Source organism: Phyllopteryx taeniolatus, chromosome 20 (genome assembly GCF_024500385.1).
Source record: "Phyllopteryx taeniolatus isolate TA_2022b chromosome 20, UOR_Ptae_1.2, whole genome shotgun sequence".
Classification (NCBI taxonomy): Eukaryota; Metazoa; Chordata; class Actinopteri; order Syngnathiformes; family Syngnathidae; genus Phyllopteryx; species Phyllopteryx taeniolatus.
In genome coordinates, this window is record NC_084521.1 from 4130620 (window position 1) to 4152031 (window position 21412).

Consider the following 21412-nt stretch of genomic DNA (forward strand, 5'->3'; position numbering starts at 1 on the left):
CATTACATGTTCACTTCCTATAAGCGTCAAAGTCGTTTTAAAGAAAAGAAAAGAAAAGAAAACAGGAACAGAGGTGGCGCTATACCTCTCGTCACACGCACAAGCTTTGCATTGTTGGACGGCTTTCCACACGTCGAGTGTCGTGTGTCCCAAAAATGCGCCGCCCACTGTTGAGGGGAAGAAAAACGCCCCCTTGACCGCAGCTCGCAGTGAAGTGAAGCATTCATTTTTACTTTGGCAAGGTGGACGCCATCTTGCGCCGTCGCAGTCGCGGGGGAGGGAGGACCGGGCAGGAGTGGAGAGCGGCGGCTAACGATACAACAATCCCGAACAAATAACGCCACTTTATTTCAACTTGACAATATCATAAAGGCAGGTCAATGGTGGATTTGCAGTAGCTCTTTATGACAAGAAGACGAGCATTGTCCCTCCACCAAGTTCAGTCTGCGAGCCTGTAGTAGAAAGATAGTCACTTTCCAAGCCTCCTAGGTGCTGTTGGCCTGCTCCTGCTCGAACAGCGCCATGGCGAGGTGCGATCTGGAGCCGAGTCCCTCCAGGTTGCTGAGCACGCACCTGTGGTAGATGTCCTCGCTGAAGCGCGGGTTGCACTGGCGCTGCACGTACTTCTGGACCAGCGCCGGCTCCACGGCCCGGAAGACGTGCAGGCCCGAGTAGCGCACGAAGACGTCGTACACGTCCATGCTCTCCAGCAGCTCCTCGTTGTCCAGCGCGTCGGCCGCCATCTTGGCGCGCGTGCTCATGTAGTCGGCGTTGTAGAAGCAGGCCTCGTCAAAGACGCGCCGGTCGAAGTGTCCGTCCCGCAGCGAGTCGGCGTTGGGGGAGGCGGAGGGCTGCTGGACCACGGCCGGGTTAAACTCCTGGAAGTGGACCGGGAAGAACACCTGCCAGCTGCTGATGGCGTTCATGCGGCAGCGGTTGAGGAAGTCGGCATTGACCTCGGTCCAAACGCTGGCCAGGAAGAAGAGAGTGTCCACCGGGTGCTTCTTGGAGATGACGTCCATCAGCTTGACCTGCGAGGGCACCTCCGTCTTCACGCTAATCCACGGGATCTTCACGTCCGGGTAGCGCTTCTCCGCCTCGCCGACGGCCGCCTTGGCGCCGGCGAACACGTCCTCCCGGCTGACGCGCTGCGCCTCGAACGGGTCGTAGACGAAGAGCACAGTGAGGAGGGCGTTGTCGTGCGTGTCCAGCACGTTGGCGGCGTACGTGTCCAGGAAGGCGGCCACGTGCTCGCGCTCCTGTGCCGTGATGGGCAGGATGAGCTGCACCCGCGTGGCCTCCGTCACGTACGGCATGGGGATGATCTCCACGGCGCTGAGCGGCCGCAGCAGGTGGACCCGCTTGGCGATCACCTGGCTGTGGCCCTTCTGGGTGTACGCCTCCAGCGCCAGGTCCAGGACGTACTCCATGCCACGCGTGGGGTCGAAGCGCCGGTAGCCGTTGAGCAGGCGACGTTTGAGGAAGCGCAGGCGCGGCTGGTAGCGCGCGTTGAGACGCTCCAGCGCCACCTCCAGCACAGCGCCCACGTCGGCCCGGTCGGCGCCGCGCAGCTCGCACTTGGGCGAGCCCTCGGCGCACGCAAACATGTGCTCCTCCGTGAAGTAATCCCAGTTGAGCACCTCGAAGCGGGTGCGCGGCTTGAAGGGCGCGTTGATGCCCACCGGCCACGTCAGGCCCGCCGCGCCCTCGGGCATCAGCTCGCTCAGGTTGCCGATCTGCATCTGCGCGCACACACACAGTAGACGCAAACGCGTGATGAGGGTAAAGCGCTTTAACACTGTCTCCTTTTCCCCTTACTAATGATGACGTGACTGCGGGATTCAGTAGCTTGCTCAAGGACACTTGGACACGGTCACAGGGGCCGAGGATCAAACCCACAACCTCTCTCCCGCCTGAGCCGTGCCGCTGTGAGGGTGACTCATGTTGCCGTTATTGTCAGACATCGTTACAAAGCGGAGTCGTTTTATATTCAGCGCTAACTAACTTTTTGCACTGGTGCGCCCAACTTTGTTTTCTTGGGTGCACTAGCACAAAAGTTAGGCGCGCCAAAATTTCAGCAATTTTACAGCATCAGCCATGTGCTGTCATACCACACAGATGTGTGTGTGTGTGTGTGTGTGTGTGTGTGTGTGTGTGTGTGTGTGTGTGTGTGTGTGTGTGTGTGTGTGTGTGTGTGTGTGTGTGTGTGTGTGTGTGTGTGTGTGTGTGTGTGTGTGTGTGTGTGTGTGTGTGTGTGTGTGTGTGTGTGTGTGTGTGTGTGTGTGTGTGTGTGTGTGTGTGTGTGTGTGTGTGTGTGTGTGTGTGTGTGTGTGTGTGTGTGTGTGTGTGTGTGTGTGTGTGTGTGTGTGTGTGTGTGTGTGTGTGTGTGTGTGTGTGTGTGTGTGTGTGTGTGTGTGTGTGTGTGTGTGTGTGTGTCTCCATGGTGTAATGGTTAGCACTCTGGACTTTGAATCCAGTGACCTGAGTTCAAATCTGAGTGGAACCGGAAATGTTATTTAGCGTTTGATCTCCTCACTGTCGATACACACGATGTGAAGTTAGATCAGCTGTGTGCAAAAACAAATCCCTTCATAAATATAGAAATGCTTTAATGTAATGGGCTGTCAGAGCGCGGTGGCACAGTGTTCGCATTCCATTTTGACGCCCAACCTGCAGGTCCTGGATCTGCGCGTAGGTCAAGTCCAGCTCGAGCTGGCTGAAGCGCTTGTGCAGTCGGTACATGAGGTTGGGCTCCGACACGGGATGCACGGTGAAGGCCTCTCGGAACTGAGCGCCGTCCTCGCGCTCCGGGTCGGCGTTCTTGCCCAGCTCGAAGTAGCGGAACGTCATCTCCTGCCGAGAGATAACAGACGAGTTTGGAAGTCCGCGTCGCCCTCCTGTTACATTCACTTGGCAGCAACGGCAAAAATGCGCCTGGGTCGATTTGACCCGGGGCATGTTTAATGAGCTAAAAACATCAGACAGGGAAAAAAAATAATAATTCAATCCTAATTTACAGTAGTACACTACCTTTCAGGAAAAAAGATTTGATATTTTGAATACTTTTATAAACTGAGACAGTTCAAATTGGATTTTTTTCTTTCAAAAATGATTGGGTTACAATAATTAATTTTTAAGTTTATTTCTGCTGTACACTTAAAATGCTCATCAGTCAATGTGCCCAAGTGCATATTTACGCATTTTAGGCAACTTTAGAAATACTGTAATTTACAAACATAATAATATAACAAAAAGAAAATAAACAAAAGCGCGACGCGTCACCTGGTGGACCTCCACGCAGCTGAGGCCGAGGTAGTCGATGATGCAACGTCCGAGCCACTCGTCGGGCCGCACGCTTAGTATGTCGTTGCGGCAGGCGTCCAGGTGCGGCTGCAGCCGCGACAGCAGGCCGCGCGACAGCAGATAGCCGTAGCCGCCGTGGCAGTAGCGCGCCTTCTCCTCGCCGCCGATGAACTCCTCGGCGCGGCCCATGTAGACGTCCCGGCCGGCGCTGAGGTGGTCCGCCAGCCGGATCAGCCGCCGCGCCTGCATGTACGTGTCGTCCTGGGCCAGCAGGAACCAGTCGTAGTCGTCGCCGTACTTCCGGTGCAGGTGGCGCACCGTCTCGTACATCAGCCACACGGGCCGGTCGTCGCCGTGCGCCACCACCGCCATGCCGTGCGGCACCTTGGGGCTGCGCAGGCCCGTGAAGAAGAAGGTGCGCGGGAAGTGGTGCGCCACCGTGCGGTTCACCGCCACCGCCAGCGTGTTGAGGGTGGCGCGGGACGTCAGCACGCCCACCAGGAGGCGCTCGCGGATGCCCAGCTCCGTGTGGATGTAGCGGGTTCTGCGAGAGCCGAGGAAAAAATGGCTTAGGCTAAACTGTGGTGATAATTTGTGAAATCTATATCTTAGCAGTTTCTATAAAACACATCATGGCGCAGCATGTCGAGTAAACAGAAGCAGTTTTGTATTTCTTTGTACTCACTTTATTTTGTAATTAACACAAAGAGGTAACATGTTGTCCCAGGTGTGTATCCACCACACTCTCTGTTCTTCTTCGTCTCTTATTTCTTCTTTGTCTCCTATCTAGTGTGTTTACTGCATTTTAAAAAATGCCCCCGTTGACACCAAGTAACTCAAATACCTTGTTTTACAGGTTACATTTCGGTAAAATGGCAAGACTGTCAGAAAAACACGCAGTTGCTTGTGAAAATGTCAGCAGTGACAAACTGTTACTCTTAAAAGTGTTACATTTTACAGAAACTAGAAAGGCATGGTCCAGAAAAGTTTGTGTTTTTGAACAATATTTCAGTAACATAAAACACCCTTTGATCACAATTGCATTATCAGGTATCAGCGCTCGGAACTGGCGAGTACTCGAGTAATTTGCATTTAAGCTATAAGAAGGGTTTGCTCTTAAACTTATTTTGGCACGACATTTATTTACCTTTTATGTGTAATACATGTTAATTAAACCCCTTTCAATTGTTTTTTTCCCCCGATATTGAAGCGCAGTGTTAATGTTTAACTTGTACGTGTTCAAGGCAAGCAAACGGCACACGAAAAGGCCGGAGCCGAGATTTGAACACCGAAACTCCAAACTGTGAAGCGGATGTGCAACCCACTAGGGCACGTGTCAGTGCTCCGTATTGTGACGTCATCGGCGTTCTTTGAGGCCACTGACCTCTGTTGATGTCATGTGATGCCTCAAAGGACCCGCACCCACCTCAGGACTTTCTTGTGCTGCTGGTTCGGGTCCTTGTGGTAGGGCACAATGCGAGGCTGGAAGTCGTCGTCGCCGCCGCCGCCGCCTTCTCCTCCTCCGTCATCCTTGGGATCCTTCTGAGCGTCCCCCCTGCCCAGGTAAAGCTTCCCCCCGTCGGCCAGCTCGTCCCCGCAGGCGTCGTCGGTGTCCCCCTGCGTCCAGGACACCATCAGCAGGCTCAGGCTGCAGCCCAGAGACAGCCCGAGGATCAAGGGGAGAGCCGGCCGGAACATGGCCAAAATCGACGAAATCCGCATGTCTCGATTTTCGGTTTCGTTGAGTACAACCTCGCGAAGATTTGCAAAAATACATGTAACCACACCACGTACATCTAAACGAAGCGAGCTACAACGGAGCCACTCGGGTCCATTTTGACAAGTCCACTTATTCCCTTAACTTGTTTGCCTCACAAAAACAGAACTTCAATTAACGCTTCAGGTATCCACACAGACTCGTACTCGTGTCACTGTCACCGTTTAGAACACGCGTACAACGGTTAGATGGGCTACAGAACCTGATCTTCATTGAGTCTCATTTTGGCTAGCGACGTCTACCTTCCAAAAATAAAAAAAAATCGTCGGCGGCTACCATTTAACAACGCGTCATTCCATTACGTCGTCAAATCATTATATTCGCGATAATGATAGGCATAAAGTAACCAACGTTTGTCGCATTCACCGACCGTATTAGCCGAAAAAAGGAACAACGTCAACTAGACAGGCTAGCTCAAATGTCTCGCTCCTTTTTCTGTGCTGCTTTTCATCGTCCGAACTAAAGAAATATTTCATCCGTGGGCGTCGGTAAACGGCGTCAAGCTGCCGCATCCATGTCTCCGTTCGCTGTCTTCGCTTCCTCTTTTTTTTTTCTTTTTTAGCTGCCACGCTCAAGACTTCCAGCCACTTCCTCGGTGCTCCTCCTCATCTCCGACCGAGCATCGGCGCTCAGTTGCCGCATAGGCTAGCCACGCAGCGTCGCTGTATAGAATTATCGAATACCGAAACCATACAGTATGGTTATAATATATTAATATCACGATACTATCACATAATCACAAGTTGGTGTTATTTATTTATATTTATTAGAATTTAGTTAAAAAAAAATTTTTTTAGGTAACTTGTACTTGGAGAGATGCATGGAGAGAACACAAGATTCACTAGCGTTCCGTAACAAGCCGGGTAATCGACGTGCCCACGTGGCGGCCATGTTGGCAGGGGCGACGTTCCCATGAAAGGCAATGTGTGGACATCGAAGTCGTAAATTGCTCATTTCTCAACCGATTTTGCTTAGGGTTACCTTTCGTTCAATGCCTAAACGCGTCCTATCAATAAATTAAATAAAGTCCCCAGAATATTTCTACCTGTGAAAACTGAATATCAGTTCCACCGTATACAGCACAATGTGCGGGCATCTTAGATCGAATACGCGGAAGACTTTGCCCTTACTAGCTTCGCGTCACTGTAGGCACGCACTCAAAGTCAAGCATTGCGGTTTTAACTATGTTATTATGTATTTCCCGTTCTCCGCCCTTTTGACCATATATGGTCTGTCGGTCGGTCCGGCTAGCGGCTTCTTCCACCCGGCGAAGTGAACACGCGAAGTCTGTGTGCTCCTGAGCCCGCTAGATCGTAAATAAGGTGAGAAAACACACCTGGCGGCCGCTTAACAACTGCCGCCCGCATTACTAACGTGAACTTGTGTCCTCCGGGGCAACCGCGGAGGTCGCTACATTCGCGTACAGCGCCGACTTCGTAACGTTTGGAGCCGGTTCGCCGGGGCCTTGCGTTTCGCTGTTTTTGTGGCCTATCTATGGTGGATAGCCTTCGCTCAGGTTCAGGGGCTAGCACCATTCCGTTAAGAGGGACTTCCTCATTTTAATAAAAAAATAAATAAATAACAGTGATGACGGGGTTTGTTGCCATGAGCTGACCCACTCGGAAAATGATAGTTTAATTGTGGCGCCGCGCAATGTGAAGCTAACCGGCTACATGGGCTCGCATTGTGAGAACAACGTGCAAGCAGGTGGGACACAAGGCTTACGTTATTTGCATGAAAGCCTTTTTAAAATCACCACTCGGTTTTTTTTTTAATTTCTTTTTTTTAAATTTTATTTACCCAAATAGTGACGTTTTGGCAACGTTTATTGTCTATAAATGTCCAAATGACTCGGTGGTGACGTTTCCTTTATAACATATCATTTTCCTGAGACAATAGGGGTGAGATTTTAGGTGAGTGAAACCCCTGTTTGAAACTTCCATAACTTTATCCCATTTTCAAAATATTGCTATCATTGGAAACCTTGCTGAACACAAACAGTCAACATAATAATAGCTTGGTTTACATGGAACCTAATATACCAATTAGAATTGAGTTTGAAGACCGAACGGAATAAAAATGCTTATAAACACCTCAAACAGGCATTAAAAAAAATGAAGGGTTGATAATTAACACTCAGTGAGTTATTAAAATACATAGTAAGGAATACATAAGAGCAAAGTGGAGGCATTTGTAGTTAAGATTGATCAAAAGTAGCGTTTGAAGTATGAGCCATCGTGGTGGGTCAAACTAACAACAATTTACATCAAATTTGGCAGAAGCATCTTTGTGATGTTTCCTTGACAACATGGTGTCAGATGGTTGACCTTTTGACCTGTTGTCTTGTTTTGGTGGAGCAGCCCACAACAGCGCAGCCATGCCTTCCGATTTAGCCAAAAAGAAGGCGGCTAAGAAGAAGGAGGCCGCCAAGGCCCGGCAGCGCACCAAGAAGCCGGAAGAGATGAACGGCGAGGGCGACCGGGCGGAGAGTCAGCCCAACGGAGCAGTCAGTAACGGTAAATTCAAAAAATAAAAATAAACTACAGTCGAGCATTTACAATCAGTGCGGCGTTGAAACATCGCTGCCGTTTTGTCACGCAGGCGTGGACAGTTTGACCAAGGAGCTGGACGAGTTTGAGCTGGCCAAGACGGAGGCGCGCGCAGTGACGGGCGTGCTGGCCTCGCACCCCAACAGCACCGACGTCCACATCAGCAGCCTGTCGCTCACCTTCCACGGCCAGGAGCTGCTGGTCGACACCAGCCTGGAGCTCAACTCGGGGCGGCGCTACGGCCTCATCGGCCTGAACGGCACGGGTGAGCGCGGTCGGCTGTCATTTCATTGCTGCAGTTGGACATTCTTAGTCAGTTAACTCGCGTTTTTTCGCTATTTGCAACATGGTTCAGTCGCTAAGGATCTACTTGACTGTTACTAAAATCCCCCTGGTGGTTTCTTCATTTTTGTCTTCCAGGGAAGTCCATGCTGCTCTCGGCCATCGGGCACCGCGAAATCCCCATTCCGGAGCACATCGATATCTACCACTTGACCCGGGAGATGGCGACCAGCGATAAGACGGCGCTGCAGTGCGTCATGGAAGTGGACGAGCAGAGGATCATGCTGGAGAAGGAGGCGGAGCGGCTGGCGCACGAAGACTGTACGGGGGGAAAAAAACCTCATCGATCGGCGGTCAGCAAACTGAACAAAAATGTGCATTGTACTTTTTTTTTCCTGTCTTCCTTTAGCCGAGTGCGAGAAGCTGATGGAGCTCTACGAGCGTCTGGAGGAGCTGGACGCCGACAAAGCGGAAGTTCGAGCCTCGCGGATCCTCCATGGTTTGGGCTTCAGCGCCGCCATGCAGCAGAAGAAGCTAAAGGACTTCAGTGGAGGGTGGAGAATGCGCGTCGCACTCGCCAGGTGAAATTTTTTTTTGGGGGGGGGGGGGGGGGGGGGGGGGTCTCCTGTTTTTATGCGGAAACACTCATTTATTCCGGTTTAATTTTTGGTGGGTCAGGGCTATCCCCCACTTTTTTTTCCTGGTAATAATGAGTCAATTTGCGGAGTTTCGCTACTCGTGGTTGGGCCGCGTGGGGTTCACCTTATTGTGCTAAAAAATAAGTTAAGGTTTATAACTCCTTCAAAATTGATAGATGTTAGCCCATCTATGGCGTTTCCCCATGAAGTGTTAGCGGACTTTTGTTAAACAAAAGTTACGCAGAGAATTGCGCTCGAAAGATTTTTGCCATTATGCAATGACATCACACAAAAGGCCCAAGAAAAAGTGAAACTCAACAACTGTTGTAAAAGTGCTTTAAATGTAAAATCAAGTAAAAGTACTCAAGTACTTGTCCTTAATGCGCATGTTGCAGAGCCCTCTTCATCAAACCTTTCATGTTACTGCTGGACGAGCCCACCAACCACTTGGACCTGGACGCGTGCGTGTGGTTGGAGGAGGAGCTCAAATCGTAAGTCAAGCGGAAACCATTTTGTAAACGCACGCACACAAACTGACTGATTCCCTCTTCGTGTTCGTCAGCTTCAAACGCATCCTGGTGCTCATCTCGCACTCTCAAGACTTCCTGAACGGCGTGTGCACCAACATCATCCACCTGCATCAGAGGAAACTCAAGTACTACACGGTGAGATGAACGCATGCGATTGGACAAGTGAAGCAGAAGAAAAGGGAGAAAAACTGATGTGTTCTTTGTGATTGTTCAGGGTAACTACGACCAGTATGTGAAAACCAGAGAGGAGCTGGAGGAGAACCAGATGAAGCGCTTCAACTGGGAGCAGGACCAGATAACACACATGAAGGTAAACACGCCTACTGCTAATTATTTTTTGTACTTTTTTCATTTAGGTTTTTTTTTTTTAAATGCACTTAAATGAACAGTTATTATCATACTTACTTAAATAATGTCAAAGAGAATTAATTACATAGAATTTCCACCATTTATTAAATTAACTAAGTTGTACTTAAAAAATAGAATAATGCACAAATAATTACATAATAGAATATTTTACATAATTACCATTTCTTTAAAATTAAACTTACATTTTAAAACAAATTTTAATTTCCATGAGTAGAATGAAATTGCATTTTTTTCATAATAGTTAAAATAAAAAGTTTTACTTTGGTCATTTATATAGCAATAATTTTTAATATTTTTTGTTTTTAAAATTGTATTTTTTGAATGTCAATTTTTTTTTATTAATGAGAAAAAGAAATGTAATGAATTTCTTTAATCCTATAATTTTTTGAATAATTGAATACCAGCAGTTAACTTTAAAAACATATATATTTTTTTTTATTTCTTTTTTTTACTGGTGTATTTGTGACCTGTTCTATTAATATGATGAATTTCCTTCCTTAGAACTACATCGCCCGGTTCGGTCACGGCTCTGCCAAGCTGGCCCGACAGGCGCAGAGCAAAGAGAAGACGCTGCAGAAGATGGTGGCCTCGGGCCTGACTGAGAAAGTTGTCAATGACAAGGTATTCTCAAGAGTGTGGTTACGCGGGCTCCCTCTACTGGTGTGTGAAAGTATCGCTGCCCAAGTACACGGTTCATTTGTATTTAACTTAAGTATCGCTGCCCAAGTACACGGTTCATTTGTATTTAACTTAAGTCAAACACATTTAAGTAGCGTGTTGTTTTGAATTGTGACGCATGCCACAATAGTAACAGCAATCTGTTTGCGCAGACGCTGTCATTTTATTTTCCTCCCTGTGGGAAGATCCCTCCTCCTGTTATTATGGTTCAGAACGTGAGCTTCAAGTACGGTGACAACATGGTGAGCACGAACCTTTTGAGCTCTTTAGTCCTTTTTTTATTTGTCTAGTTTCACACGCTGTACGTTTTGCACACCGAATGCAGCCGCACATATACAAAAACCTGGAGTTTGGTATCGACTTGGACACCCGGGTGGCTCTGGTGGGGCCCAACGGTGCCGGCAAGTCCACCCTGCTCAAGCTGCTCATGGGAGAGGTAAGCAAAATACATTTATTCTGTTGGCCTTTCCCCCTTTTTTTAGTTAATAAAAATATTTTTTTAATGATTAAATGTAAAGTAGGGTCACATTGACCCATGAACATCATTGCCTTGCTGGCCTTATCCCTCCCCCCTTTTTTTTTTAGTTATTTTTTTTAAAGTGGAATTTGCATGTGTTATTAGTTTTTTTTAAATATTTAAATATAGAGCATTTGACACCAACACAAGAAGTTAATTGTCCAAAAGTGTCAACAGTTTTGCTCTTCAGGAGTGTGGGAGGAATAAAAAAACAACAACAACAAAACGCTTGTTTTCATTGTAGCTGCTACCCACAGACGGCATGATCCGCAAACATTCTCACGTCAAGATCGGCAGATATCACCAGGTAGGAAAAAGACACCCCCCCCCCCCCAAAAAAAAAAAAAAAACGGAAGTGTGTGTGGTCTTCTCGTCAAGCAACGAGTGCAATCAATTTTTTTGATTTTTGAATTTTTTTTGCGGTTATCGTAGCACTTGACAGAGCAGCTGGAACTGGACCTGTCGCCCCTGGAGTACATGATGAAGTGTTTCCCCGAGATCAAGGAGAAAGAGGAGATGAGGAAGATCATCGGCCGCTACGGACTCACGGGGAAGCAGCAGGTCAGAATCGGGATCGTCGCAATCTTCCGAGGCGCGATACAAGTTTCCGCTCGCCCTCAGGTGAGCCCCATCCGCAACCTGTCGGACGGGCAGAAGTGCCGCGTGTGCTTCGCCTGGCTGGCCTGGCAGAACCCGCACATGCTGTTCCTGGACGAGCCCACCAACCACCTGGACATCGAGACCATCGACGCGCTGGCCGAGGCCATCAACGAGTTCGATGGCGGCATGATGCTCGTCAGCCACGACTTCAGGCTCATCCAGCAGGTAGGCCGACCCCAAGGCCGCAAACGGGTTTCCCTCCTGTAGATTGCGCTAATGCACGTTTGGAGGACTTTTTAACTAATTTCATACATTGACTAATAGAAAACCGGACACCACAAGTCCTTGTAATCACCTTAAATGAGATTTTCCACATTTTTATAATGCCCAAAAAATTAAACTACATTTTTGGTGCAAAAAAAAATACAATTCTGAAGTGGCATTGATATAATTAAAATTAGAAAATAAAAAAAAAAAAAGCTTTTTACCCTGCAATTTGCCTTTAGCTTTTTTTTACTTGTTTCATTTCTTAATTATACATGTATAAAAAAATGATTTTATTAGTTAAAATGTTATTAGATCGTAGTAGTATTGAATGTATTTTTTATCCTACAAATGTATACTTTTATGAATATTTTAATATAAAATTTAATACAGATGCAATTAAATATTGTAATAAAACGTATTTTTGTATTTAAGTATTTCTAATTTTAGTAACTTAATACATTTTTTAAAAAATCAATCAAGTTTTAAAGAAGTTGCAATTGGTTTACAATCACTAAAGTGTCCTACTTGTATATTTAAAATGGAACAAAATGAATTTTGTTGTCGCAAGTACGTTCTATCAGTCAAATTAGGATTTGACTGTAAAACCATCTTAATAAATCAACTGATTCTGCAAAATATGCATCTTTAAATGTTAATCCCTGCAAAAAAATGACACATTTCATCATTAATTGGCCAAGTCTGCTTCAATACAGCCATTTGGTGTCACATTACTCGATTTTATAGGTTCCCCGATATTTAAAATAAATAAATCCTACAACTGTGCCTTGGATTTTCCTAACCACTTGCTGTTTTTGCAGGTGGCCCAAGAAATCTGGGTGTGCGAGAAGCAGACCATCACCAAGTGGAACCGGGACATCCTGGCGTACAAGGAGCACTTGAAATCCAAGATCGAAAAGCAGCAAGCGCATGACATTTAACGTGAGTCACTCTCGTTATCTTGCGACGTTTATTTGGCCTGGGAAGGGAAGCTGGGTTTGCGTACATGTGCGCTATTTCCACGCTTTAACGCCACCCTCTTGTCCCGCCCCTTCTCCTCAGGCTGCACTCAGATTGGCTGAGTCACAGTGCATTGTGGGACGCATTCCGTTGTGCAGTCTTCATGAGTTTTTACTTTCTCCACCACCAAAAGTTCTGTTAGATCATTTCTGCAGGAGCTTTTACGTCATATTTAGAAGTTGATTTTCTTTCAGTGTAAAAGAAGTTCTACCTTATTTAACAATGTAATGCAATAAAGGTCCGTCTCAATAAACAGAACATGGAAAAAAATGTTGCTATGGCTTTTTTTTTTTATTGAAGGAAAAGGATCAAGAAAACTGCTGTCAAGGTAAGTGACAATTAGAAACAAAATGCTGGATTGTCATTTTAATGCAACCCAAAACATGGAATTAGGAAAACCCAACCAAGGTCCTTGTTGTGTTGTACAATGAACATAAAATGACAAAGCTACTTAGCACTTAACGTATGTTTAAATGTGGTGTGAGTGTTCTTTGCTTTCTAGAGGTAACACAGCATTAAAACCTTTTTGGAATACTGAGGGCCCTGTTTCAAATGGTCCGACTTGACAAGCTGTGTACTCACCGTTTTACATTGGATTGTTTTATATCTATGGCACTGAAGGTGTAATTATGGACCTTAGTTATTGACCACAACTACTGTGTCAAACTGACCCAGGAACGCATTTGCTGCTCCTGAGAAATGAACATAACAGTTAAATCTTAGTTTCAATACCATAATTCTCGATTTTTTTTTAAAGGATCAACTTGATACATAGCATTTTTAATACCAGTTATGGTCAAAATAGGAACTGAACTGTGTGATAAACCGAGGACCCCTTAAATTGATTTCAAGCTGGCTGCAAGGTTTGTGTTGTTAACATTTTTAAGCATGCTTGATTGACATCAGCGCCAACAGTGCAAAGGTGGAGACTGAGTAAGACGGGGAACGTTTTTCGCTGCTACGAGAGAGCCTCCCAGTCGTCGTCGGACACGTCGTCGAGGGGCACGGCCCGCGTGTTGCTGGCGCGGATGCTGCTGATGTGCGTGGAGGCCAGCAGGCCGGCGATGCCCGACAGGCTCACGCCGGTGCCGTCCAGGTTCACCTGAGTCAGACGCATGCATGCCAGGAACTTCACGCCTGAGGGGGGGGAAATGCACACTATGACGTTTATGGCGTGTTATAGAGCACGTGGGCTTACCGTTATCTGTGATTCTGGTGCGGCTGAGATTCAACTTGAGCAGCTGAGGACAGTGGATGAGACCTCGCCTCGCGACGTTGTCGCCGACCTGAGTGCTGGCCAAGCCTAACACCTGCAACAACAGCAACAGTCAGGTAAAAAAAATAAATAAATACTAAAATCACTAATTTTTAAATTGTATAATTTAATATAATTCAGTCTATTTTATATAATTAACCAATTCTAAAACAAGTGGCTTTTAAATGAGTTCGAACACTTAACAGTATATTTGAGTAAAAATTCAATTTAAATATACATGCTAAATATATATATTTTTTAATACATTTAATTTTTAAATGGTATTGTTTAAATAAAATGTTACATTGGTAAAGTTGATTACGGAATAGTCAACCAATTTAATTAAATGCATTTAAATTTCATTTTAAACATTATTCACTCATCACTCCATATTTAATTTACTAATACGTCAAATCTATTTTTAGATTTTTATTAATATCAAATAACTAAGTTCCGAATATATTTAAAATACTTATGTAATTTGTATTCTCATTTTTAAATGGTATTATTTATAATTTGCCTAAACAATAATAAAATATATTGATGCATATGATGTATTTTACTATTTTTCTATTTTGTTACTTGCAATATCAATTAACAAACTTTGATTTTAATACGTTATTCTTGGAGGGGAAAAATGTCTAAAGAATGCAACAAATATTACAAGACTCCGGATAAAGTCAATCCTCGGCAGGGAGGGCGGCGCGTAATCGGTGAATAGTCGCAAAAGAGGACCTGGAGGTGCGGCAGGCAGGTGATGAGCGTCGCCACTCCTCGGCTGCTGACCGCCGTGCGGTCCAAGCACAGCTCCTGCAGCTCCAGCAGGGGGCGCAAGGCGGGGAGCCCCGCGTCCGTCACCTGAGTGTTGCTCAGCGACAGCTTCTTTAACCTACACACACAAACAAACATTACCGTGAGGGTTCCTCACGGTACGCGCCGTAGTCTATCACTAACCTGCACAAACGCAGACAACGTGGAACATAATGAGACATGAGATAACGAGGGACAAAATAGGACATACTGTATGCGTGTACCTGATCATAGTGCAGAGGTGCTGTACTCCCTGGTCCGTGACTTGTGTGTAATCTGTCAAGTCGAGCTCCGCCAGCAGCTGCAGCCGCGACAGGAACGCCAGGCCGCCGTCCGTGACCGAGTGGCGCCCCGGGAGCGTCAGGTGAGTCAAAGGCAGTCCTGCACGACGACGAAGCCACATTCAGCAGAGACGAGACGTGGAATTCTCGGGGTTCAGAAACCAACGCCGGCGCTAACCCGATATGATCTGCAGGGTGCGGTTGCCGTCCGACACGCGCACCCCCGCCAGGCTGAGGGACGAGAGTGCCGGGTGGGCGCCCAGCTGAGCCAGCGAGGCCTCAGTCACACCTGTGCCGTCCAGGTTGAGCGTCTGCAGGCCCGTCAGCTCAGACAGCGCAGACACGTCCGACACCTGCGCCCGCACAATGATGTCACAAGTGTTAGGTGAGCGACGCAGCTTTTATAAGTACACACACAAAACGGCTGTAGGCTAAAATTTGAAGGTTTTCTTAAAAGATTTTTTTCAAAATCTAATTTGTCAAGTTGAGGTATCGCTGTACTGTTGAAGAGGTGGCATTCGAAGACACCCTGCGCCATCTTGTGGCGGTTGTGCCGCGCTACCTCTGTTTGCTTGATGCTGAGGATCCGCAGCTGCGGCGCGCACCCGGGCAGCGCGGCCAGCGTGGCCTCGCCGACCGCCGTCTGGTTGAGGCTGAGCTGCGAGAGGCACGGCGGCGCCGAGCGCAGGTACAGCGTCACGCCCGCGTCCGTCACTTTGGTCTGGTCCAGCGACAGGAAGCACAGGCTTTTCAGACCTGAAGACAATAGCAGATTACGCGCGTAACAACATGCGGCACTACGAAACCTATTCATCCCGTTTGAGCGTGTCTGGAAGGAGTTTGCAACCTGTGATGTACTGCAGACAGGAGTCGGTCAGCTTGCTACAGGACGCCAAGTTGAGGTACTGCAGTTTAACCAGGCTGGACAGGATTGACAAGCCAGAATCTGGATGAAAACAGGTTTAAATATGGAGTTCGTTCAATTTCAGGATTTTGAAATATACATTTTTAAATGCCATCAGATTAAACTGGATTGAAGCCAGGTGGAGTCGTTTGTACCAGTGATAAGCGGCGAGTTGACCAGGCTGAGGTGCTTGAGCGCGGTGAAGGCGCGCAGCTGGCGCAGCAGCTCGTTGGTGGCGTACGGGTAGCAGTTGAGGACAAACTTCTGCAGCGGGCAGCCGAAGAACTGCTCCAGGTTGCGCGGGCGCAGCAGACGCTCCTGGGCCATGTGGCTCAGCAGAAGCTCCGCCAGCTCGGGCGTCAGGCCGGCCAGACTGCTGCTGTACTGCATGCTGGGAGCTGACGCGCGCGGACGTTTACACGCAGACACAAACACACATTAACAGTCACACAGAGTTGTTAATGAATCATTTCATTATTTCATCAGAAAAACATACGCACACATACTGTATGGACGAAAACATGCATGCTCATAGACACACAAACACAAGACAGTGTCTGTGTCGCCAACGAATGACGCGTGAGAGGTAACCAACCCGTCATGAGGTGGACTGTGGCGCGCGTGGCCAAGGCACAGAGCGAGGAGACGCTGGGGGTCTTGAAGGACCTCTTGGGCGGAAGCGGCTGCCCGTACGTGTCGTGGCCGGGGCCCTCGCGCCGCGCCGCCCGCTGCAGACGCTCCACGGCGGCCTGACCGGCGGCTCCGGGCGCCGCCCGATCCGCCGCGTCCTCCGGTTCGGCCGCCGCGTCCTCCGGGGCCTCTCTGAGTCGGTTGCCCTGCTCGGGCCAGCGGTGTCGGGACTCGAAGCCGCTGCGGTTCCTGTTCTCCGGGAAGAAAGGCAGCCGCGGCATAGCTGTCCAAACACACACAATCCACCTGCAATCAACATCTCGCTCTCCTAACAACCCCCGAGCAGCAATGGTGCGCTCTGGCTTCCTGTGCTTACATCACAAGCACACGAGACTCAATCTGATTGGCTGGCTTGGGGTGGGGGGCCAAATGGGGGTATTAACTTGGGTATTTCCTAATCTGCCATACATACACACGTGTTGCAGGGACATTATCTGTCCGTGAAATGTGTTTAGTACCGTTAAGCAAAAGCGCTTCTCTCTCTTCTCCATCTTCTTCTCCCTCCTCCTCCTCCTCCTCCTCCTCTTCTTCCTGTTCGAGTTGTATGTCAGCAGCTTCCTCAGGATTGCCAGGAACCAACTTTTGGCCTCGCCCTGTGTAACAACCATCTGTGTGTTAATGATATAGTTACGATGCATAGCTGGGCTACGACTGTACACTAATGTGCAATAAAGTCGTTTTTACTGTTTCATGCACGACAGCCATCATGACACAAAATGATGCGTACATTTCCTCAATATGTGTCTGCATAGGGTACGACTCATTTATATTTTACAGTAGATGGTATCAGAAATAAACATTTTGGTCTTACTTAAAAAAAATAAAGCACTTAAAAATATATATAATAAATGAATTAACACGAGATGAGAGCGTGTATCCTTTTAAAACTACAAATAATACTTATTATTCAGCCCCTCGGGATAAAAAGTCACTACTTGCCCCAAAAGTGAGAGGGTCCATGCAGAGGAGCACCTCCGGGGATCCCCGCAAGACTGGCGGCCTCGTCCCACATGTGGTTGGGCAGCAGAGGCGGTATGGCAAGGTCCGGCCCTCCTGCCCCCTCCTGGACAGGGACCTGAGGAGCAGGCCGCACCGGAGAGGGCGCCTGCCGGTCGAGCCCGACCGAGGCGGGTTCCGGGGGGCCGGCCGGGTCTTGGGGGGTCTCCGGGGGAGTGGTCTGAATGCAAAGAGCGGCGTTGGGCGTGAGGCCGAGGGAGCGCAGCGAGCAGGCCAGCTCGGCCTCCCCAAAGCGTTTCCGTGGGAACCCCTGGAGGAGAGAGAAGGTGGGGAGGGAGGGGTGACGTCCGGTAATGTGCTCCACAACGCTGCGCAGCGGGGCGTCAGCCGGAAAGCGTTCGCGCATGGACTCACCGGACGGCAGCCGGATCTGCAGCAGACAAGACAACTTCAATTCGGCATTCCGCATCAACACAACTCGGCCGTCTTTACAACCTCACCATGAGGATACAGTTGTTATCCACATTAGTTTGAACCTTCCCACCCAAAGTTTGCCCTTGACTCGCACTGGACGGAGATGCCGCCCCTGCCGCAGCGCCAGACTGGCTGCCCTTCTTCTCCTGCAAGCTCCTCCGATCATCGGCGATGCGTTTCAGCACCAACTCTCGCTCCTGGAACGAAGAACGGACATTGTCAAAATTATAACTTGCGACAGGAACGATGCTGCCTTGACTTTATTACTTGAATTTGTTCCGCGACCACCATTACTCAAAACACTTTCAAATCATGTGCTCATTCTGATGTATGCAACTTGGCCACCAGGGGGCAGTATAATACTGACACAGGAAGAGTTTCACAACTGACTCAGTTAGCTGCAGTAATAGTCGTTTTTTTTTCCAGAATCAGAATCCTCTTTATAAGTATGTCAAAAACACACAAGGACTTTGTCTCTGGTAGTTGGAGGCGCTCTAGTACAACAATAGACAGCCATTAAGACGAAAAAATGCCTGTGAATATCGCTATATTGTCTCTCCGCCCCCATGTAGTCAAAATGTCTCCGATGACGAAGCCACGGCGTTCAGTACCTGTTTCTTTTGTCGGCGCTCCGCCCTGGCCTCCTGAGCCACGCGTTGCCTCTGCTGCTCCTCAAAGTCGCTCTTGTCCTGTTTGATGCGCGACTCGACAGGGGGCAGCTCTCGGGACGGAGGGGACATCTTCTGCGTCGGCCTCAGCACTAATGAGCCGCTTGCTGGGACAACATGAAAGGTAATAATTAAAAAATATATATACATGTTAAATGCACATTTATGTTGAATGGAAAAGTGAATATTTTGAATAACTTGTATACGATAGTTTGTTCTCTGGCGTGCCTGTCCCCGCCATCTAGTGTGTAATTAAATAATACTTCCGAAAATGTTTCTGAGCACGCTGTTCTGAATGTTTTTCCCCACTGTACAGTGTACTGTGACACTGTACTGTGTCACACAGTACAGCTGTACCTAGCTGTACTGTGACATCACTGTACTGTGATGTCACAGTACAGCTAGGGAGGACATGGTGAAAAGGAAGCTGTCTATAATTTTTTTTTTTTTATTCATGAAAGCATGCCATCGTTTTCTTAAGACACCTGGGAACTGTTTTAAAGGTCCCATATTTTGACTATTTAGACTTCCATAGAGTGACTCTCTGACATGGACTTAGTATAAAATTGTCAATTCCATTTATTAAAAAAAAAAAAAAAAAAAAAAAAAAAAAAAAACCTTGGTTTTGTCATACGAGTGTCCAGAAAAGGCCCCACCTTACAGCTACGTCTGTTTGACCCAGTTTTGTATCCATAACTGGCTAAGACCGCCCCCTTTCCTCGGATTGGTTGCCTCCGTGTTGAACAACCACTTGTGAGCGCACGCGTTTGTTATGTTGACTGCGCTGGCCCGGGAGCGGAGAGGCAGGCGGAGATCTTCACAAGTGACGCAGATAAGATCGTGAAATTCCAATGACCTGATTTCAGGCGTCTCACCATAAAAAAAACATCTGTAACTCAGGAACGCGTGGATGATTACAATTCATATTTCACATGTTTACTGAGGCACCATAGTGCTAATATAACATTGCAAATACGAGAAAAAGTTGGTTGAGTAAAATATGGGACCTTTATATTGTGAAAAAACATGCATAATAATCTCAATAAATTAGAATACTGTAAGAGAGGTCATTGATAACCACTGCTATAGAAAATGGATGGCTGGAATGTCTCCTTTATAAGACAGTTTGATTAAAAGTGAGAAACGCAATGCTGTGTCCAGTGGATGTCATACCTGGAAAGTCAGCAGCAGATGCACGCGATTCGGACGCGCTGGCCGGCTCTATAGGAGGGTTGAAAGCCGCAAAAGCCGTTTCCGCTGGCCCCGTCGGCTGCTTGAGCAAACTGTGTCGTGGATGCTGATGACCCTGCAGGAGCCTATTGAAAAAGCAACAGTCTCTTACTAAAAACAGAGGTGGCCATTTTGAAACCTAACGGGACACAATTTATGAGATATGTGGACACACTCACCACTCAGCCGCGTCCATCACGGAAAAATGACCGGCCTGCACTGCTGCCTGGATCTGTTCCGGTGTGAAGCCCATTTCGCCAAGCGTGTGGAATAGCTCCCCAATTGTCTGCAAGACAGTCACAAAGATGACAAAACAATGAGTATGCCTTATTTAACATGAGCAGTGATTGTCAGAAGCTTCTCATCCAGGTCTAAAAGCTCAGACATCATGAAAATTCTTTTATGACCAACGTTGCACTAAATTGAGTGTTATTTTCACGGCTTTTGCGGGATTACGCTGCACTGACCAGGTGGCACTGTAAAGGAAACAGTTGGAAGGATTTTCTTGCCTACTGCAAATGTGTCTGACGATTTTGTGGCTTTTCATACTATAGTTTACCTTGTAACCAAGCAACTCTGATTTTTCAAGTGAAAGAAAAGCATGGTAAATGCCTATGCCTTCAAATTTGAGCCAGGAAAAAAAAAAACGCCATAGAAAAGGGCAGGAACGTCGATGGATCAAATTTTTCCACCACGACTGACCGCCTGTCCATCTCTGGTTGCATTCTTCCCTCACTTGGGGCAGGATCTCATCCCAGACCTGAAAAGGGAACTCCATTAATTGGAGTGGTTTGCATGGTCTCAAACTGCTGCTGAGGGATCTGAAGATGGGCTTGATGACGCCAACAGAATGTGCAATGAATGTCATGGCAAATACGTCATACCTACTTTTGAGCTGCTCCAGTAGCAAAGCTGTGACTCGCTGTTGCTCTCAATGTCAATGACACTTTTTTTTTGTAGTCAACTCTCGAAACAACGTATTAGCCCAACAGTTTCAACTTAAAACTGACTAATTCAAAGTAAAATGTGAGCATCAGTCGAGCTCGATGAACTGACGTCTTTGTTTGTATGTAATTTAGCAAGCTGGTAGCGCCTGCCAGTCACAGCCGTTGTTAGCACAACACCTAGCTTAGCCACCGAGGCTAACTGGCGTGCTAATAATATGCCCGCGCGCGACGCCACAACACTCGGCGAGTTGTTTCAAGCTTACCGGGGAGCCCGAAGAACTCATGTCCGCCTTTGGAAAGCCGCTGGCGTGAAATTAAGAAGCCGAATTGGAACCAAACGGCAACTTTTGTTGGACTTCCCGCATCGGCTGCTTAGCTAAAGAAATCGCAGCTGGCTAATCGGCTAAACTAGCAGATTCGAGATGAGCGTCCGCCCCTCTTTGATTGACAGCAGGACAACAACAACAACAAACCAACCGGAGGAGTCTCGAATGTACACTAACTCGTCTTTTAATCACAAATAACGCTAAAAGTAACTTTGATCGCAAAGCGCTGCTTTATGGCGTCACGATGTGCTCGTTTTGATCGAGTTTGGCAGAAAAACAAAGTCACGTGAAAGCAAAACATTTTGCAGCAATCCACCACAGAAATCAGTCGAAATCAAACGGT

At 47.6% G+C, this 21412-nt stretch overlaps 3 protein-coding genes across 5 annotated transcripts; 1 reads left to right on the plus strand and 2 right to left on the minus strand.

The window, feature by feature from the left end:
• Positions 1–329: 329 nt before the first annotated feature.
• On the minus strand, positions 330–6110 carry chpf2 (chondroitin polymerizing factor 2). Its single transcript, XM_061757600.1, has 4 exons — positions 4730–6110; positions 3283–3847; positions 2671–2853; positions 330–1742 (listed from the first exon to the last, which is right to left on the minus strand). Exons 1-4 carry the CDS (start codon positions 5023–5025, stop codon positions 486–488), a joined length of 2301 nt encoding a protein of 766 aa, XP_061613584.1. The 5' UTR covers positions 5026–6110; the 3' UTR covers positions 330–485.
• abcf2b (ATP-binding cassette, sub-family F (GCN20), member 2b) lies at positions 4732–12772 on the plus strand. Of its 2 annotated transcripts, none has more exons than XM_061757602.1 (16): positions 4732–4866; positions 7441–7596; positions 7682–7894; positions 8050–8232; positions 8321–8492; positions 8945–9040; positions 9112–9214; positions 9294–9389; positions 9950–10069; positions 10279–10368; positions 10452–10562; positions 10888–10950; positions 11076–11204; positions 11265–11468; positions 12329–12449; positions 12570–12772. In XM_061757602.1, the coding sequence occupies exons 2-15, from the start codon at positions 7458–7460 to the stop codon at positions 12446–12448; spliced, it is 1839 nt and encodes a 612-aa protein (XP_061613586.1). In that variant the 5' UTR covers positions 4732–4866; positions 7441–7457; the 3' UTR covers position 12449; positions 12570–12772. The 2 variants fall into 2 exon arrangements, with proteins under 2 accessions (XP_061613586.1, XP_061613585.1); XM_061757601.1 differs by lacking the exon at positions 4732–4866 and adding an exon at positions 6257–6402.
• A 20-nt stretch (positions 12773–12792) lies between these two features.
• Positions 12793–21258, minus strand: si:ch73-173p19.1 (uncharacterized). Of its 2 annotated transcripts, XM_061757599.1 has the most exons (17): positions 21007–21258; positions 19976–20082; positions 19740–19882; positions 18510–18673; positions 17925–18095; positions 17614–17854; positions 17407–17511; positions 16926–17060; positions 16373–16690; positions 15933–16175; positions 15721–15819; positions 15436–15629; positions 15052–15226; positions 14817–14973; positions 14518–14671; positions 13726–13837; positions 12793–13664 (listed from the first exon to the last, which is right to left on the minus strand). In XM_061757599.1, the coding sequence occupies exons 1-17, from the start codon at positions 21025–21027 to the stop codon at positions 13486–13488; spliced, it is 2718 nt and encodes a 905-aa protein (XP_061613583.1). In that variant the 5' UTR covers positions 21028–21258; the 3' UTR covers positions 12793–13485. The 2 variants fall into 2 exon arrangements, with proteins under 2 accessions (XP_061613583.1, XP_061613582.1); XM_061757598.1 differs by having other exon boundaries at positions 17407–17854.
• Positions 21259–21412: the final 154 nt, after the last annotated feature.

Excerpts from the sequence above, each read along its gene's own strand:
- chpf2 (XM_061757600.1), bottom strand. The coding sequence starts at position 5,025 with ATGCGGATTTCGTCGATTTTGGCCATGTTCCGGCCGGCTCTCCCCTTG. Across the intron at positions 2,854-3,282 it reads GCTGCGTGGAGGTCCACCAG|GAGATGACGTTCCGCTACTT; the intron begins GTGACGCGTCGC and ends ATCTCTCGGCAG. Across the intron at positions 1,743-2,670 it reads CGCAGATCCAGGACCTGCAG|ATGCAGATCGGCAACCTGAG; the intron begins GTTGGGCGTCAA and ends GTGTGCGCGCAG.
- abcf2b (XM_061757602.1), top strand. The coding sequence starts at position 7,458 with ATGCCTTCCGATTTAGCCAAAAAGAAGGCGGCTAAGAAGAAGGAGGCC. Across the intron at positions 8,233-8,320 it reads GCGGCTGGCGCACGAAGACT|CCGAGTGCGAGAAGCTGATG; the intron begins GTACGGGGGGAA and ends GTCTTCCTTTAG. Across the intron at positions 11,205-11,264 it reads GACTCACGGGGAAGCAGCAG|GTGAGCCCCATCCGCAACCT; the intron begins GTCAGAATCGGG and ends GCTCGCCCTCAG.
- si:ch73-173p19.1 (XM_061757598.1), bottom strand. The coding sequence starts at position 21,027 with ATGAGTTCTTCGGGCTCCCCG. Across the intron at positions 17,061-17,406 it reads TGGACCCTCTCACTTTTGGG|GGCGAGGCCAAAAGTTGGTT; the intron begins GCAAGTAGTGAC and ends GTTGTTACACAG. Across the intron at positions 13,665-13,725 it reads CACCAGAATCACAGATAACG|GCGTGAAGTTCCTGGCATGC; the intron begins GTAAGCCCACGT and ends CCCCCCCCTCAG.